This window comes from Callithrix jacchus, chromosome 18 (genome assembly GCF_049354715.1).
Source record: "Callithrix jacchus isolate 240 chromosome 18, calJac240_pri, whole genome shotgun sequence".
NCBI lineage: Eukaryota > Metazoa > Chordata > Mammalia > Primates > Cebidae > Callithrix > Callithrix jacchus.
This window is the reverse complement of record NC_133519.1, coordinates 17,160,127-17,176,478: the sequence shown is the minus strand read 5'-3', so window position 1 is coordinate 17,176,478 and position 16,352 is coordinate 17,160,127. Positions and strand designations below refer to the sequence as shown.

Genomic DNA, 16,352 nt, shown 5'->3' with positions numbered 1-16,352 from the left:
AATCCCAGCTACTCAGGAGGCTGAGGCAGGAGAATTGCCTGAACCCGGGAGGCGGAGGTTGCGGTGAGCCGAGATCGCGCCATTGCACTCCAGCCTGGGTAACAAGAGCAAAACTCCGTCTCAAAAAATAAAAAAATTTAAAAAATATAAAAATAAAAAATAAAAAAAATAAACTTTGATATCCTAGGCAATAGGTCCGATGGCAATAATCCGAAATAAACAAATTTTATCCAAATGTAAGATGGTTACATTTATAAAACTATACAAGCATATTCTGATTTTTCAGATCCTATGACAAACAAAAAGAAGCTACTGTGAGAGTGTAGCAGGCAAACTGTCCCACAGCTAATAGAATTGAAGGCCAGATCCGCTGTGGAGAGAAAATTCAATTTCTCTGTAAATGTCACAGATTGTTTCCATTATACTGACAACCTGCGTTTATAATTTAAAAGCACAGACACACACACACACACACCCTGTACAAAGACTTCAGTCTATTATTGCTGGATTTAGAGGATTGCTATGGCTACTCACAATCACGTTTCTCTCTGAACATCTTTTTCCCTTGAGACATGGTCTTGCTCTGCTGTGCCCAGGCTGGAGTAGAGTGGCATAACCATGGCTCACTGTAACCTCAAACTCCTGGGCTCAAGCAATCTTCCTGCCTCAGCCTCTCAAGTAGCTGGGACTACAGGCACTTGCCCTACCATGCTCAGCTATTTTATTTTTATAATTTTTTTGTAGCGATAAAAGGTAGGATCTCACTCTGTTGCCCAGGCTGGTCTCAAACCCCTGTCCTCGGCCTTGCAAAGTGCTGGGATTGGAGGCATGAGCCACCGCACCCAGTCCAAACATCTTATACAAAACTTCTACTGACCCCTATTATAAATCATCTAATGACATACCCCTAAATGACCGACTCCCTGAAACGAAACACTAAAACAACAACTTCAAATATGAGGTGAGGCAGGGATGGGCAGGCACAGTGGTTCACACCTATCTATAATCCCAGTATTTTGGGAGGCCCAGATGGGAGGACTGCTTGAGTCCAGGAGTTTGAGACCAGTCTGGACAATATAGTTAGACCTCATCTCTACAAAAAAATTCTAAAAACTGGCCATACACCTGAAATTCTAGCTACTCAGGAGGCTGAGGTGGGAGGATGGCTTGAGCCAAAGAGGTCAAAGCTGAAGTGAGCTGAGATTGTGCCACTGCGCTCCAGGCTGGACAACAGCGCAGGACCCTGTCTCAAAAACAGAAAAAAAGAAGGGAAAGAAAAACGAGGCAGGAGGATCGCTGGAGCCCAGGGGTTTGAGACCAGCCCAGGTAACATGGTAAGACCCTATCTCCACACAAAAAAATTTTTTTTTTAAGACAGAGTCTCGCTCTGTTGCCCAAGCTGGAGTGCAGCACCTCCTGGTTCAAGCAACTCTCTGCCTCAGCTTCCAGAGAAGGTAGTATTACAGGCGCCTGCCATCACACCCAGCTAATTTTTGTATTTTTAGTAGAGACAGGGGAGGGGTTCACCATCTTGGCCAGGCTGGATTTGAACTCCTGACCTCGTGATCCACCAGCCTCAGTCTCCCAAAGTGCTGGGATCACAGGCATGAGCCACTGCACCAGGCCAAAAACTTTTTTAAAAACATAGCCAGGTACACCGGCACATGCCTGTAGTCCCAGCTACTGGGGAGGGTGAGGCAGGAAGGAGGTGGAGGTTGCAGTGAGCCATAATCGAGCCACTACACTCCAGCCTGGGCAACAGAGTGAGACCCTGTCTCAAGACAGACAGACAGACAAAGAAAGAGAGAGCGAGAAAGAAAGAAAGAAGAAAGGAAGGAAGGAAGGAAGGAAGGAAGGAAGGAAGGAAGGAAGGAAGGAAGGAAAGGAAGGAAAGAGAGGGAAAATCTCTGCACCCTTTAAACAGTAACTCCTCATCCCCACCTCCCCTCAGCCCCTGGTAACTGCTATTCTACTTTTGGTCTCTATGAATTTGACTTTTCTAGGACCTCGTATAAGTGGAACTATACCATGTTTGTCCTTTTGTGGCTGGCTTACTTTACTTAGCACAATGTCTTCCAGGTCCATCCATGCTGTAGCATGTATCGGAATTTCATTCTTTTTAAGGCTGAATAATCTCCTAATGTGCGCACATGCCACATTTTATCCATTCACCTGCTGATGAACACCTGGCTTGTTGCCACCTTTGGCTGCTGGGAGTAGTGCTGCTATGAACACTGGCGTCTAAGTATCTGTTTGAGTCTCCGCTTTTGATTCTTTTCACCTAGGAGTGAAATCGGTGGATCATCATTCTGTTTGTTTAACCTTTTAAGGGACCAACGAACTGTTTTCCTCAGGAGTATATTAAATGGAGGTTGTGGAGTCAAGTTGTAGAGAACACCGAAGACCAGCAAACGGCCATCTGAGTGGGTCTGTGCCATTAGATCAAGAAAGTCGGGCAATGTCAGACACACCAGAGCATCCAGGGCTGAGAGAAGCCGAGCCACAACAGGCACACATGGGTTTTGAGGCACAAACTGTTGAGTTTGTTAATAAGAAAGTATTTTATTTCTTCTCGGCCTCATGAGAACCTGAGCCTCAATGGCCACCACTGCCCTCTCTGTTCCAGCTGCCAAGAGTGACAAGACACACGTACCCCGAGACTGCTGAGCAAGAACGGAAACAGACATTTTCCATTAAGCTAGCTAGGTCCAGTGGGATCTGCTAATCTATCAGAGCCTCACTCCCCATGGCAGCCTCTCTCTTATCTTCCCACACTCTGGTTCTGAGACGCTCCAGCTCCAAAAAGCAATCACTAGCTGCCAGGGCTAAGAGCCAAGGAGGAAATAAGAACCCAAGAACAGACACCCCAATGCCTCACACCCCGGGGCTCCAAACCCTAATCATTACTACTATTATCCCCATTAGCGAGATTCATCAACCTGCTGCTAGGATGCCGTTTTTGCTCCCCTGTTGCACTCCTCATTTGTATTGCTTTCTGCTTTCTGGCTGCCCCAGGCTCTTCCTTCTATCTTTTCCATAGACACCCTGATAAACACAACAAATCTCATCTAGGTTCAAATCCAATCTCAGCTACTCACAAACTGTGCGTTTTCAAGCAAGTCACCTGTGTTCTCTAAACTCCTGTTCTCTTCTTTGCGAACGAAAGGTAAGTGCCCAGCACAGTGTCAAACATTAAGCAGGTGCCCCACAAATATGAGCACTCTCTCCCTTCCCGTTAGCTAGGTCTAAAATTTAGCTAAATCCACTGCAGACAATTCTTATTTGGTTACTATAAGTGACAAAAATTAGTGAAATCTGTGTCAGAGTCTGGAGTTTTCTACTGTCTGGGTAAACAATCTGAAAGTGGTGGTAACGGCTAATCCAGATGACCCATTTCTGTGTGCTTTGGAATACACATTACATGACAGAAAACCCTGACAGCAGACTTCTTTTTCTGATTTTGGTTTTTCATATCCTAGGGAAGTCTGGCTCCCCTGACCCTATGAAATCAACTAGTGTAGCTTGGGTCATAGCAAGAAGGGAAAGAAGGGAAAAAGAAGGTATGATTATCCATTTATCAATCATTCCTAATGCCTCACAAAAATCAAAAGCTGACTGAATTTAATTTTGGAATACACCTGGAGGGAGAATTTGGTGCTAGACTGACTGCAGATGATTGGATAATATGACCCAAATCAAATCTAGTTCAATCTAGACTAATCTATAAAAGGAAAGAAATAAGGCTGGGCGCGGTGGCTCAAGCCTATAATCCCAGTACTTTGGGAGGCCGAGGCGGGTGGAATCACGAGGTCAAGAGATTGAGACCATCCTGGTCAACATGGTGAAACTTCGTCTCTACTAAAAATACAAAAAAAAAATTAGCTGGGCACGGTGGCACGTGCCTGTAATCCCAGCTTCTCCAGAGGCTGAGGCAGGAGAATTGCCTGAACCCAGGAGGCGGAGGCTGTGGTGAGCCAAGATCGTGCCATTGCACTCCAGCCTGGGTAAGAAGAGCAAAACTCCGTCTCAAAAAAAAAAAAAAAAGGAAAGAAATGAAAACCAAGTTGTGTGTGGCTTTCTTTCACCTACAACAAAGGTTAAGAAGCTAATCCGCAGAGAAATAATGAATCAAAGCCTGTAATCCAGCACTTTGGGAGGCCAAGGCAGGCAGATCAGTTGAGCCCCAGGAGTTTGAGACCAGCCTTGGCAACACGGTGAAACCCCACCTCTACTAAAAATACAAAAATTAACCAAGTCTTATAACCTCGTCTCAAAATAAATGAATTAATTAAAATTGTAAAGTAAAATAAATTTTTTTTAAAAAATGAATCAAGGCCGGGTGTGGTGGCTCACGCCTGTAATCCCAGCACTTTGGGAGGCCGAGGCAGGCAGATCACAAGGTCAGGAGTTTGAGACCAGCCTGACCAACATGGTGAAACCTTGTCTCTATTAAAAATACAACACAGCTGGACGTGGTGGCAGGCACCTATAATCCCAGTTACTCGGGAGGCCAAGGCAGGAGAATCGCTTGAATCCTGGAGGCAGAGGTTACAGTGAGCCAAGATTGCACCACTGCACTCCCGCCTGGGCAACAGAGTGAGACCCTGTCTCAAAAAAAAAAAAAAAAGAATGGAATGGCCGGGCGCCCGAAGTGCTCACGCCTGTAATCCCAGCACTTTGGGAGGCCGAGGCGGGTGGATCACGAGGTCAAGAGATGGAGACCATCCTGGTCAACACGGTGAAACCCCGTCTCTACTAAAAATACAAAAAATTAGCTGGGCATGGTGGCGCCTGCCTGTAATCCCAGCTACTCAGGAGGCTGAGGCAAGAAAATTGCCTGAACCCAGGAGGCGGAGGTTTCGGTGAGCCGAGATTGCACCATTGCACTCCAGCCTGGGTAACAAGAGCGAAACTCCATCTCAAAAAAAATGAATCAAATGTTCAAAGAGCAACTGTGTGGAGATCCCCAACAGATCTCCAGTTCCTGATGCCAGGTCCCTTCTGAGGCATCACAGTGTATTTATGATGCATTACCATTTAAGGCCAGGCGTGATGGCTCACATCTGTAATCCCAGCACTTTGGGAGGCTGAGGTGGGAGGGCTGTTTGAGCTCAAGAGTTCAAGACCAGCCTGGGAAACATAGCAAAACACCTGCAATAAATGAAATCTAACTAACCCCCAATCTGCTCTGCCTCCCATATTCCCTCAATAAATGCCACCACCATTCCCCAGCTGCCTGAGGCAAAATGCAGTGGGGGTCAACCCTGAAACCTCTCCTTAATTTAACATCTAATCAATCCTCCAGTCTTCTCTTTCTCCCTCCTAAATACACCTCGATGCTCCAGTTCTCTCCATCCCGTTTCATCCAGGCCACAAGCCTCTCACATTCTGCTAGTCCTGCTCCCTCCAAGTTCCTCACCACTCTGTGATCAGAGAATTCTTGCCTGTAAGGAGTCTACACTACCCCAGATGAAGTAGAAAGACCCTATGACAGCCAAGGCCCATTCTCATCTGGCCTCAGCCCCATTCTCTCAGATGCTCCACCCACTGTCCTTCACTCACCCCTGAAAGCATTTTCCCTCTCTGTTCTCCAGGCTTTTATACATTGTTTCCTCTGCTATGCTGCTATCCTACTGCCCTCTTTCATCAGCCTTATCTCTGTTTAGACATCTTCCCTCTAGAGGGCTCCCCAACCTGCCAAGACTGGACTAGTGCCCACTAGGTGTCCTCGAACCGCACCAGCTTATTACGGTCCTTCTCTGCCTTGACCTAAAACCTATTTCCTTCTCTGTTTTCTCCAGAAGATCGTAAGTTCCTTTTGGGCTGGGGCTATCATGCTGGCTACTGTATATTCTTAGCTCCAGGTACAAAGAAACAACTCAATACCAATTGAATAATGGTTGAGAGTTCATTACTTCTAATTATTTCTACTTCAGAACCAAACTCTAAAGGAAAATTACTTACTTAAGGAAACCTAATTCATTCTTTCAAATGTGTATTAAGAAGCTACTAAGTGTAAGACACAGAGCTTAGAACCCAAGGGGCTTAGAACTGGAGGGGGCACAGCTCTTTTAAAGACAAACGTTACCCTCACCTGACCACCTTGAACATTCTTAGGCTACGTTTCTCCAGGAATTCTGTGTTCAGAGAACAAAAAGACCAACTGGAACAGAACAAAAATGGGAAACTCAACCAGCAAGGGCTAGGGTTTTAATCAGCCACATCACCGTTCACCTCAGAAATGTACTGAATGCTTACAGAGGGAGCGTGTTAGGAGTCTTCAGAATTTTCTGCCACCTTAGCCAACCTAAATCCTAAATGGTAGATTCTACAATTTCTCCCAACTTTCTATAATGCTAACTTCACAGAGCTAGAAATGAACCTTTCCACTGTCCACGTAGATTGATTTTGTTCTTTGGTTTTTGTTTTCTGAGATGGAGTCTCACTCCAGCCCAGACTGGAGTGCGGTGGTGCGATCTTGGCTCACTGCAACCTCCACTTCCCGGGTTCAAGCGATTCTCCTGCCTCAGCCTCCTGAGTAACTGGGATTACAGTCACGTGCCACCACACCCAGCTAATTTTTGTTTTTAGTAGAGACCGGGTTTCATCATGTTGGCCAGGATGGTCTCCAACTCCTGACCTTGTGATCCACCCCACTCGGCTTCCCAAAGTGCTGGGATTACAGGCATGAGCCACCGCACCAACCGTTTTTATTTCTCTCATTCAGGAGTCTTTCTTTGCTCCAGGTTAAATCAAGGCCAAGGTAAGTTTCCGTGGAGCAATAAAAGGCTTTTCATTGGGGCGGGGGAGGTGGGTATCCATGACTTAGGATGACAGACTCTCAGGCATGAAAGAAGAAGGAAATAAGGCCAGGCGCGGTGGCTCACACCTGTAATCCTAGCATTTTGGGAGGCCGAGGTGGGTGGATCACCTGAGGTCAGCCTGGCCATCAGGGTGAAACCCCATCTTTAAAAAAAAAAAAGAAGAGGGAAATAAAATGGAAGAAAGTTGAGAACAAGATAAGAAGGGAAACTCTGGAAGCTCCTTCCATGAAGAATCCATATTTGAGTTCTTTCACTCACAAAATATTCATGGGAGTATTCAGTATGTGCCAGGCACTGTTTTAAGTACTAGGGTATAGCAGTGAATTTTTTTTTTTAATCCCTGCCTTCATGGAGTTTATGTACTAGTGGGAGATGGGAGGACAGATGATGGTAAATGCAATGGAGAAAAACAGAACAAAGAGCAATGGGGAGGAGGACGAGACAGGAGGTTGCAACTTAAACATACAGCAAAGTAGGGAAGTCCCCACAGAGAACAGGCCTTTGAGGCCAAGCCTCAGTGACATGAGGGAGAGAACATTAGGATATCTGAGGGAAGAAATTTAAGGAACAGCAGGTACAAAGAATGAAAATGGCAGAGCTGGGAGTCTGAAGAAAAGCAAGGGCAATAAATTTCTCTCTGGCAAATAATTCTAAGCAGTTCCCGCTCCCAGGCTTAATCTCTCCTTATCTCCAAAGCCCTCACTCCAGAAGAGGCCTTGTGGTATTTTTCCACTGTCACATATAGAAACAGGTAAGTCTCTCTGCCTCTTCCAGAAACAGTACCCAAGCATCCTAATTCACCTAGGTTTGACAACAGCTAAATGGTGAAATGAGGCACAGATCTGAGATCCAGAGAGACTGAACCTGAATCTTCACTCTGCCCTTTACCAGGTAAAATCGTGCAGACTGGACACCTGTTTCTCATCTGTCAAAGAAAATAGTATGTTACCTCCCAGAGCTCTGTAATAATTGAAAGAAAGGACCAGTGAACGGCAAATCATCTGCACTCAACAAATACTCGATTTCTCCTCTAACTCCCTCAAAAATGGAATCCAAGATTGCTATCATTTTCCTCCAGGCCTCATGCATTTGAGTTCAGAGGCAAAGGAAAAGATTGGTCCCAGATGTTCGGCAGAGGTTCAGGAGCCCTGTCTCCTATCCGTCTTCAGGTGCCAGATTTCTTCCTGTTCTCAGTAGGAGGAAAGGGAAAAAAGCCGGACTGAGTGAAGATGCAAAGAGGGGAAGCGAATCCAAGTGTCCCTAGGTCTGTCAGTACCAGATGATGGCATGTGGCTTCTGCAGGCAAAGCCCAGCTTCGGGAAACCCACAAGAGCAAACGCCCAAACTCCCCGAAGTTGACAAACTTCAGCTCAATTAATCGCACTGTAAGAGGATTCCAGTGGCCTTGAATCCACGGGTGCGTTTGTAGGAAGGAGTTCCCAGATCTGCACATGTCCCTCCTACAGCCGACTCAAACCCAGTGGACAGTTTGGGGCTGCCTTCCCGGATACTCACATCTCCCTTATGCAACTCCGGCGCCGCGATCTTCACGGGCTCTTTCCTCTTCTTTGGCTTGGGAAGCCCCATCGGGGGGCCGGTACCGCCAATTGGAGGGGGCAGATTGAGGCCAGGGCCTCGGGGCGAGGGCAACCCCAATCCCAGTCCCTCCCCAACTCCCGCCGCTTCAGCCGGGCTCACGCCTGGAGGTGGGGGGAAGCCTCCCAGGCCGAAGGGCAAGGAGGGAGGAGGCTGAAGCCTGGGGTCTCCGGTTGGTGGGGGAAGCAACAGCGACGGGGGAAAGGCTGGGGCCAGCATCTGAGGGGGCGGAGGCAGCAAGGCCGGGCCCTTGGGCGCAGGGAGAGAAGCGAACAAGCCCCCTAAAACAGGCCCAGAGGTAGGGGCCACCACCTCCTCTTCCTCCGGCTCGGGCTCAGCCTCATCTGGCTCGCTCTCATCGCTGCTGGCGTAAGCAACCAGCGACATGGCGCCTCCCGCGTTTGGGGCGCCCTTGCCGGCAGACGAGGCCTACTTGAGACCGGGGATGCCCGGAGGCCTAGAAGGCCCCGCCGCCCGGCGGGGCGGGGAACAAAAAAGTCCGCCTGCTCCGTACTCTAGGGCTGGCCCCTGCGGAAGCTCATGGCCACAGCTGATTTCCACCGAACAAGGCGTCCCTCTTCACTTAAGCTCCCAGTCCCGGGCAACTACACACAGCTAATGGCCGCCGAGTCACTCCGCCTCCTCCTGCCTCACCAATAGGAGAACTACAACTCCCAGAGAACACTTTGAACACAGCCCGATTCTTTGCCGCAGGAATCTCAGCGCAAGGCACAACGGGAGTTGGAGTCCGAGGAGGGATTTAGAGGCGAGTTGGGAGAGACAGGAGAGAAACCCGCCTCTGACGCAGGGACACCTGGGGTGAGTAGTTTTTTTGGTCGCCTAACAATTCCGAGATGACTACAAGCCCCACCGGTCACTACGGTAGTCACCGAGACGGATTGGAAAGCATTTCGGTACTTGAAGTTCCCAAGGGTAGACCCTTGGGCACTAAGATTTCTGGGAGATGTGGTGCTCTTAGAAACTGCGAGTGATGCCGGGAATGGAAGGGAGTATGGGAAGTTGGCGGATTGGGGAAAATTGCTTAAAGGGAAAGTGATCTGCAAATGAACTGGTGAAGCTTCCTGGTCGGTTGGGGCTGACAATAAGAATAAAACATCCCAAAAAGAGCAAGGGCACAAGGTACCCGTACGAAATTGGGCTGCAAGCCAGAAAGAAGCGAAGCTGCAGGCCTAATGATAAGCTCTGAGCCGGGCGCGGTGGCTCACACCTGTAATCCCAGCACTTTGGGAAGCAGAGGCGGGCGGATCACGAGGTCAGGAGATCGAGACCATCCTGGCTAACGCGATGAAACCTCGTCTCTACTAAAAATACAAAAAATTAGCCTGGCGTGGTGGCACGCGCCTGTAGTCCCAGCTACTCGGGAGGCTGAGGCAGGAGAATTGCTTAAACCCGGAAGGCGGAGGTTGAGGTGAGCCGAGATCACACCATTGTACTCCAGCCTGGGCAACAAAAGCGAACCGAAACGCTGTCTCAATAATAATAATAATAATAATAATAAGCATCCGAGAGTTGAAATAAATGTGACAAAAGAGGGAGGAGGTGATCTCCCTCGCCAGGATCCGGGTGCACATCCAGGAGCACATCTTACCCTGGAGCCCGGGACCTGGCCTCCCTCTGCAGCAACCAGTAAGACAGAAAGATGGACAAGGCCCTGGCAGCCCCTGCCAGGTACCTGAGATTAATCCTTTATGCTCAGCGGGGTAAAGAGCTACAGTTCTGAGGATTCACTTGAGTCTGTCCTCCCTGGCTGTGCCTTCCACCTATCCATTTGCGTGAATGTCCTTTGCACTCCTTTACTTCTGTGAGTGCTGCCTCTTACAGCTTTGTGTGTGCCCTTGTTACATCTGTCTCTTAAATGGCCTTCGTTTCCATCTATGTTTATCGGTGTCCTTTCCCAGCCCATTTATGTCTGCTTGTGATGATGTGCTGTGCGTTTGTTCTTCCCTGTCTGCCTATAATTTTGTATCTTTTTCTTGTTTATCCATCTCTGCCCCTTCCAGTCTGCCTGTGACTGAGTGCCCTCTACTTGTCTGCCCTGTGTGTGTCCTTTACATGCTAATCCATTTCTATGTGGGCACCACCTCCCTGTTCCCAGATTGCAGAAAATTCTGTTGAGCGCAGCCAGAGAAAAGGCTGTTGAGGTTTTGGGCGGAGACTGAAGAGAAAGTTGAAAGGATGATGACGAGGGACAGTGATGATGACAGCAATGACAAGAGACAGTAAAAGGCCCAAGCTTGAATCCTCTATCAGACGAGCCTGATATGGGGCCCCTCCACCCCAACCTCTCCAACCTTCAGAGGCAAACTCATCCTGCCTTCTCCATGGAGTTTCCTTAGAGCCATCTCCTCCCTGCTCTGAATGCCAGAGCATTTTTTTTGTGTGTGCGCCTGTGTTCAAACTTTAATGCTAGGAAAGCTTCTAAAATGGCCCGACGCAGTGGCTCATGCCTGTAATGCCAGCACTTTGGGAGGCCGAGGTAGGCAGATCACCAGAGGTTGGGAGTTCAAGACCAGCCTGACCAGTGTGGAGAAACCCCATCTCTACTAAAAATACAAAATTAGCTGAGCATGGTGGCACATGCCTGTAGTCCCAGCTACTCGGGAGGCTGAGGCAGGAGAATCACTTGAATCCGGGAGGCGGAGGTTGCGGTGAGCCGAGATTGTACCATTGCACTCCAGCCTTGGCAACAAGAGCAAAACTCCATCTCAAAAAAAAAAAAAAGAAAGAAAGAAAAGAAAAAGTCCTCTCTTCCTTTCTCTGCCATCGTGGTGTGTGCTTTATTCCATTTCTCGCCATGTCTTCTCACAAGACTTTCGGGATTAAGTGATTCCTGGCCAAGAAACCATAGCCAAATCGTCCCCAGGGGATTCGGATGAAAACTGGTAATAAAATCAGGTACAACTCCAAAAGGAGACACTGGAGAAGAACCAAGCTGGGTCTATAAGAAATTACACATGCGATGGCACATATATTTATGCTGTCTGAAAGTCACAATCGTGTTACCAAATCAAGCTGAAAAATGTCACTGCTGTCTGGAGAAGTTTGAAGTTTCCTCTCTGGATCTGTTATGAAGGCATTAGCGAGTTAGTACAACCCACAGTGCTTCCATTATTCATGTTTAAAAAAAAAAAAAAGAAGGCTTTGGTTGCCTGGGTTCAGTAATAAATATGTGAGACCTTTCACTTCTTAAAAAAAAAAAAAGAAAGCTTCTGAAAAATATAAATTCCTGAAATCTAGCTTTAGAGATTCCTATTCAACAGATGTGGGTGGGGCCTTGAAGCCTGGATCTGTAGGAAACTCCTCAGTTGGTTGCAAAGCAGGCATTGAGGACCACATTGAGAAACTAGACCACTGGGTACTGCCTCACGGCTAGTATCCCTTGCACAATGCCGAGTTCTAAAACCTGCTTTCAAATCGAGATTCCCCAACAGGACTCTGGGCGGTCACTTCTCTTCTCTGAGTCTCACTTTCCTCCTTTGCAAAATGGATAAACTGTTAGGGAGCCCTGTCCTACTTCTGTGAGGAATGCCTGGTGTTAACACACAGTGAAATGATTTAAAACTAAGAGAAGGCTGGGCGCTGTGGCTCACGCCTGTAATCCAAGCACTTTGGAGGCCAAGGCAGGCAGATCACCTGAGATCGGGAGTTCAAGACCAGCCTGACCAACATGGTGAAGCCCCGTCTTTAAAAAAAAAAAAAAAAACGAGAAATGACTGTCCTTTTTATTTGTCAACGCATCTTGCCACCTTGCAGAGAAGCCTCTGTCTTTGTTTAACAAATGTTTTCTTTTTTTTTTTCTTGTGGAAACAGAGTCTTGTTCTGTCACCTAGGCTGGAGTTCAATAGCACGATCTCAGCTCACCATGACCTCCGCCTCCCAGCTTCAAGCGATCCTCATGCCTCAGCCTCCCAAGTAGCTGGGATTACAGGCATACATCACCATGCCCAGATAATTTTTGTATTTTTTAGTAGAGACGGGGTTTCAGCACGTTGGCCAGGCTGTGTTTAACAAATGTTTTCTAATCAGGGGTCCCCTTACTTTGAAAATTCATGATTGGCGGGGCAAAGTGGCTCACATCTGTAATCCCAGCACTTTGGGAAGCCAAGGTGGGCGGATCAGGAGGTCAGGAGATAGAGACCAGCCTGGCCATGGTGAAACCCTGTCTCTACTTAAAAAAAAAAAAAAAGCCAGGTGTGGTGGCTCATTCCTGTAATCTCAGCATTTTGGAAGGCTGAGCCTGGCCAACATGGTTAAACCCCTTCTCTACTAAAAATGCAAAAATTAGCCAAGTGTGGTGGCACATGACTGTAATCCCAGCTATTTGAAAGGCTGAGGCAGGAGAATTGCTTGAGCCAGGGAGATGGAGGTTACAGTGAGACGAGATCATACCAATGCACTCCAGCCTGGCTGACAGAGCAAGACTCTTTCTCAAAAAAAAAAAAACAAAAACAACATTGTCCGGGCACAGTGGCTCATGCCTGTAATCCCAGCACTTTGGGAGGCCGAGGCAGGCAGATCATGAGGTCAGGAGATCAAGACCATCCTGGCCAACATGGTGAAACCCCATCTCTACTAAAAATTAAAATTAAAAAAAACAATAGCTGGGCATGGTGGCACACACCTATAGTCCCAGCCACTCAGGAGGCTGAGGCAAGAGAATTGCTTGAACCCAGGAGGCGGAGATTGCAGTGAGCCAAGATCGCACCACTGCACTCCAGCCTGGGCAACAGAGCTAGACTTCATCTCAGAAAACAAACAAAAATTAATGATTCACCTTATTGGGTATAAATCCTCAAAAAGTTGTTTTCAAGCAAAAAATTGATAATAGAAACTTCATGATAGTAAAGGAAAGGAGATTTATTTCTCATTATGTACCCTTTTATACCTTTAGAAATTTGTAACTGGGCAAGGCTAGGTGCCGAGGCTCACGCCTATAATCCCAGTAATTTGGGAGGCTGAGGCAGGCAGATCACCTGAAGTCAGGAGTTGGAGACCAGCCTGCCCAACATGGCGAAACCACATATCTACTAAAAATACAAAAAATTAGCCTGGCATGGTGGCGGGTGCCTGTAATCCCAGCTACTCAGGAGGCTGAGGCAGGAGAATCACTTGAACCTGGGAGGCAGAGATTGCAGTGAGCCGAGATTGCACGACTGCACTCCAGCCTGGGTGACAAGAGCAAAACTTTGTCTCAAAAAAAAATTTTTTTAAACTGGGCACGGTGGCTCACGCCTGTAATCCCGGAGCTTTAGGAGGCCAAGGTGGGAGAATCCCTTGAGTCTAAGAGTTGGAGACCATGAATGGTGAAACCTTGTCTCTACAAAAATATACCAAAAAAAAAAAGCTGGGCCTGGTGGTGCACGCCTGTAATCCCACCTAGCTAGGGAGGCTGAGGCAGGAGGATCACTTGAGCCTGGGAGGTGGAGGCTGCAGTGAGCCAAGATTGCACCACTGCACTCCAGCCTGGGTGACAGAGCATAACCCTGTCTCCACAAAAATTTTAAAAAATAGAAATTTGTAACTGGTATATCTATGTCCTTTTCGAAAGTAATCATAAAAGTTCTCTAGTGAAAGGGAATGAAATAAATAAACATATTTAATTTGTGTCCCTCCTAAAACCCTACTGAAACATCAGTAAAGAGATTATTTTGAAAAAGCATTAAGGATCATTTTGAAAAAAAAAACCCACAAAGATGGAGAGTTCAGAAGAGAAAACAACACAGTCACATTTTGGAAGGTGGGAAAGAGAGGCCCCAGAGGTACATTACTGGGCACATCCCAGAGAGCTGAGAACCAAGGTGGCCTTGGGGAATGTTGAGAATCAGTGTTTTGAGTCTGATACCAGGGATTCCCCCTCCAAACTCCCAACCAGATCACCCTGATGTCAAGTTTTTACTATGACAAGCCCCAACCAGGTAAAAAGTGGCTTTTCTAGCCCACTGCTCTTATACATGAGCAGGAACCAAAGGTTATATATTGAGGAAAGCCTCTAATAAGAGTAATGGCGATAAAACAAATGGTCCAGGAGCAGTGGCTCACACCTGTAATTCCCAGCACTTTGGGAGGCCAAAGTGCACTGATACTTGAGGTCAGGAGTTCGAGGCCAGCCTGGCCAACATAGTGAAACCCCTGTCTCTACTAAAAATACAAAAATTAGCCCAACATGGTGGCAGATGCTTATAATCCCAGTTACTAGGGAGGCTGAAGCAGGAGAATTGCTTGAACCTGGGAGGTGGACGTTGCAGTGAGCCAAGATTGTGCCACTGCACTCCAGCCTGGGCAACTCAAAAAAATAAATAAGCATATAAGTGCAAGAAGAAGAAAACTTGTAAAACCTATCAGTAATTTTCTCAGATAAAAAGAAAATATAGCCGGGCATGGTGGCTCACACCTGTAATCCCAGCACTTTGGGAGGCTGAGGCAGGAGGATCACCTGAGGTCAAGAGTTGGAGACCAGCCTGACCAACACGGAGAAACCCTGTCTCTACTAAAAATTAAAATTAAAAAATACAACATAGCTGAGCATGGTGGCGCACGCCTGTAATCCCAGCTACTCGGGAGGCTGAGGCAGAAGAATTGCTTGAACCCAGGAGGTGGAAGTTGCGGTGAGCCGAGATTGCGCCATTGCACTCCAGCCTGGGCAACAAGAGCAAAACTCCAACTCAAAAAAAAAAAAAAAAAATATATATATATATATATATATATATACACACACACACATATGGAATAAGAAAAGAATGCCGAAAAGAAGAAAACAACATGCAGGCCATGCTCAGTCTAGCTACTCAGGACACTAAAGTTGGAGGATCTCTTGCGCCCAGGAGTGTGAGTCCAGCCTGGGCAACACAAGACTGTACTTCTAAAAATAATAAGAATAAAACATATTTTTTTGTTTTTTTAAATATGTTTTTAGTATTTATTTATTTTTTTATTTTTTTAATAAAGATGGGGTTTCACCATGTTGGTCAGGCTGGTCTTGAACTCCCGACCTCAGGGTGATCTGCCTGCCTTGGCCTCCAAAGTGCTTGGATTACAGGCATGAGCCACCACACCCAGCCTATTTGTTTATTTATTTTGAGACAGAGTCTCGCTCTGTCGCCCAAGCTGGAGTGCAGTGGCACGATCTCGGCTCACTGCAACCTCCGCCTCCCAGGTTCAAGCAATTCTCCTGCTTCAGGCTCCCTAGTTAACTGGGATTACAGGCACCCACCACCATGCCGGGATCATTTTTGTATTTTTAGTAGAGACAGGGGTTTCACCATGTTGGGCAAGCTGGTCTCCAACTCCTGACCTCAGGTGATCCGCTGCCTCTTCTTCCCAAAGTGCTGGGATTACAGGCATGAGCCACAGCGCTCGGCCAAAAATAAAAATGTAAACGAACATGCAGAACACAAAACGGCTCCTGGGAAATAAAAATGCAAGCGCATAAAGAAAATCTTCTTTAGAAGAGTTAGAAGAGTGAAGAAAATCAGAGAACCAGCCCAGAAAATCCAGTGTCTGAGAAATAAGAATTCCAGGAAAAGAGAACAGAAATAAGAGAGAGAGGAGGAAATAATCAACAAAATAATTAGAAGAGTGAAGAAAATCAGAGAACCAGCCCAGAAAATCCAGTGTCTGAGAAATAAGAATTCCAGGAAAAGAGAACAGAAATAAGAGAGAGAGGAGGAAATAATCAACAAAATAATCACAGAAGGCTGGGTGTGGTGGCTCACACCTGTAATCCCAACACTTTAGGAGGCTCAGGCGAGAGGATAGCTTGAAGCCAGGAGTGCAGGACCAGCTTGGAAAACACAGGGGATTCCACCTTGGCGAATCACCTGAGGTCAGGAGTTCAAGACCAGCCTGGCCAACATGGTGAAACCCATCTCTACTAAAAACACAAAAATTAGCTGGGTATGTGGCATGTGCCTG

General features: G+C 47.0%; 1 protein-coding gene across 1 annotated transcript in view; it reads right to left on the bottom strand.

The window, feature by feature from the left end:
* The window catches only part of PRCC (proline rich mitotic checkpoint control factor), a 35,241-nt gene extending 26,197 nt beyond the window's left edge, over nucleotides 1–9,044 (bottom strand). The window contains exon 1 of the mRNA XM_002760116.7: nucleotides 8,340–9,044. Within this exon, the coding sequence (XP_002760162.1) occupies nucleotides 8,340–8,807 (468 nt within the window). The 5' untranslated portion in view covers nucleotides 8,808–9,044. The remainder of the gene's footprint in view (nucleotides 1–8,339) is intronic.
* Nucleotides 9,045–16,352: the final 7,308 nt, after the last annotated feature.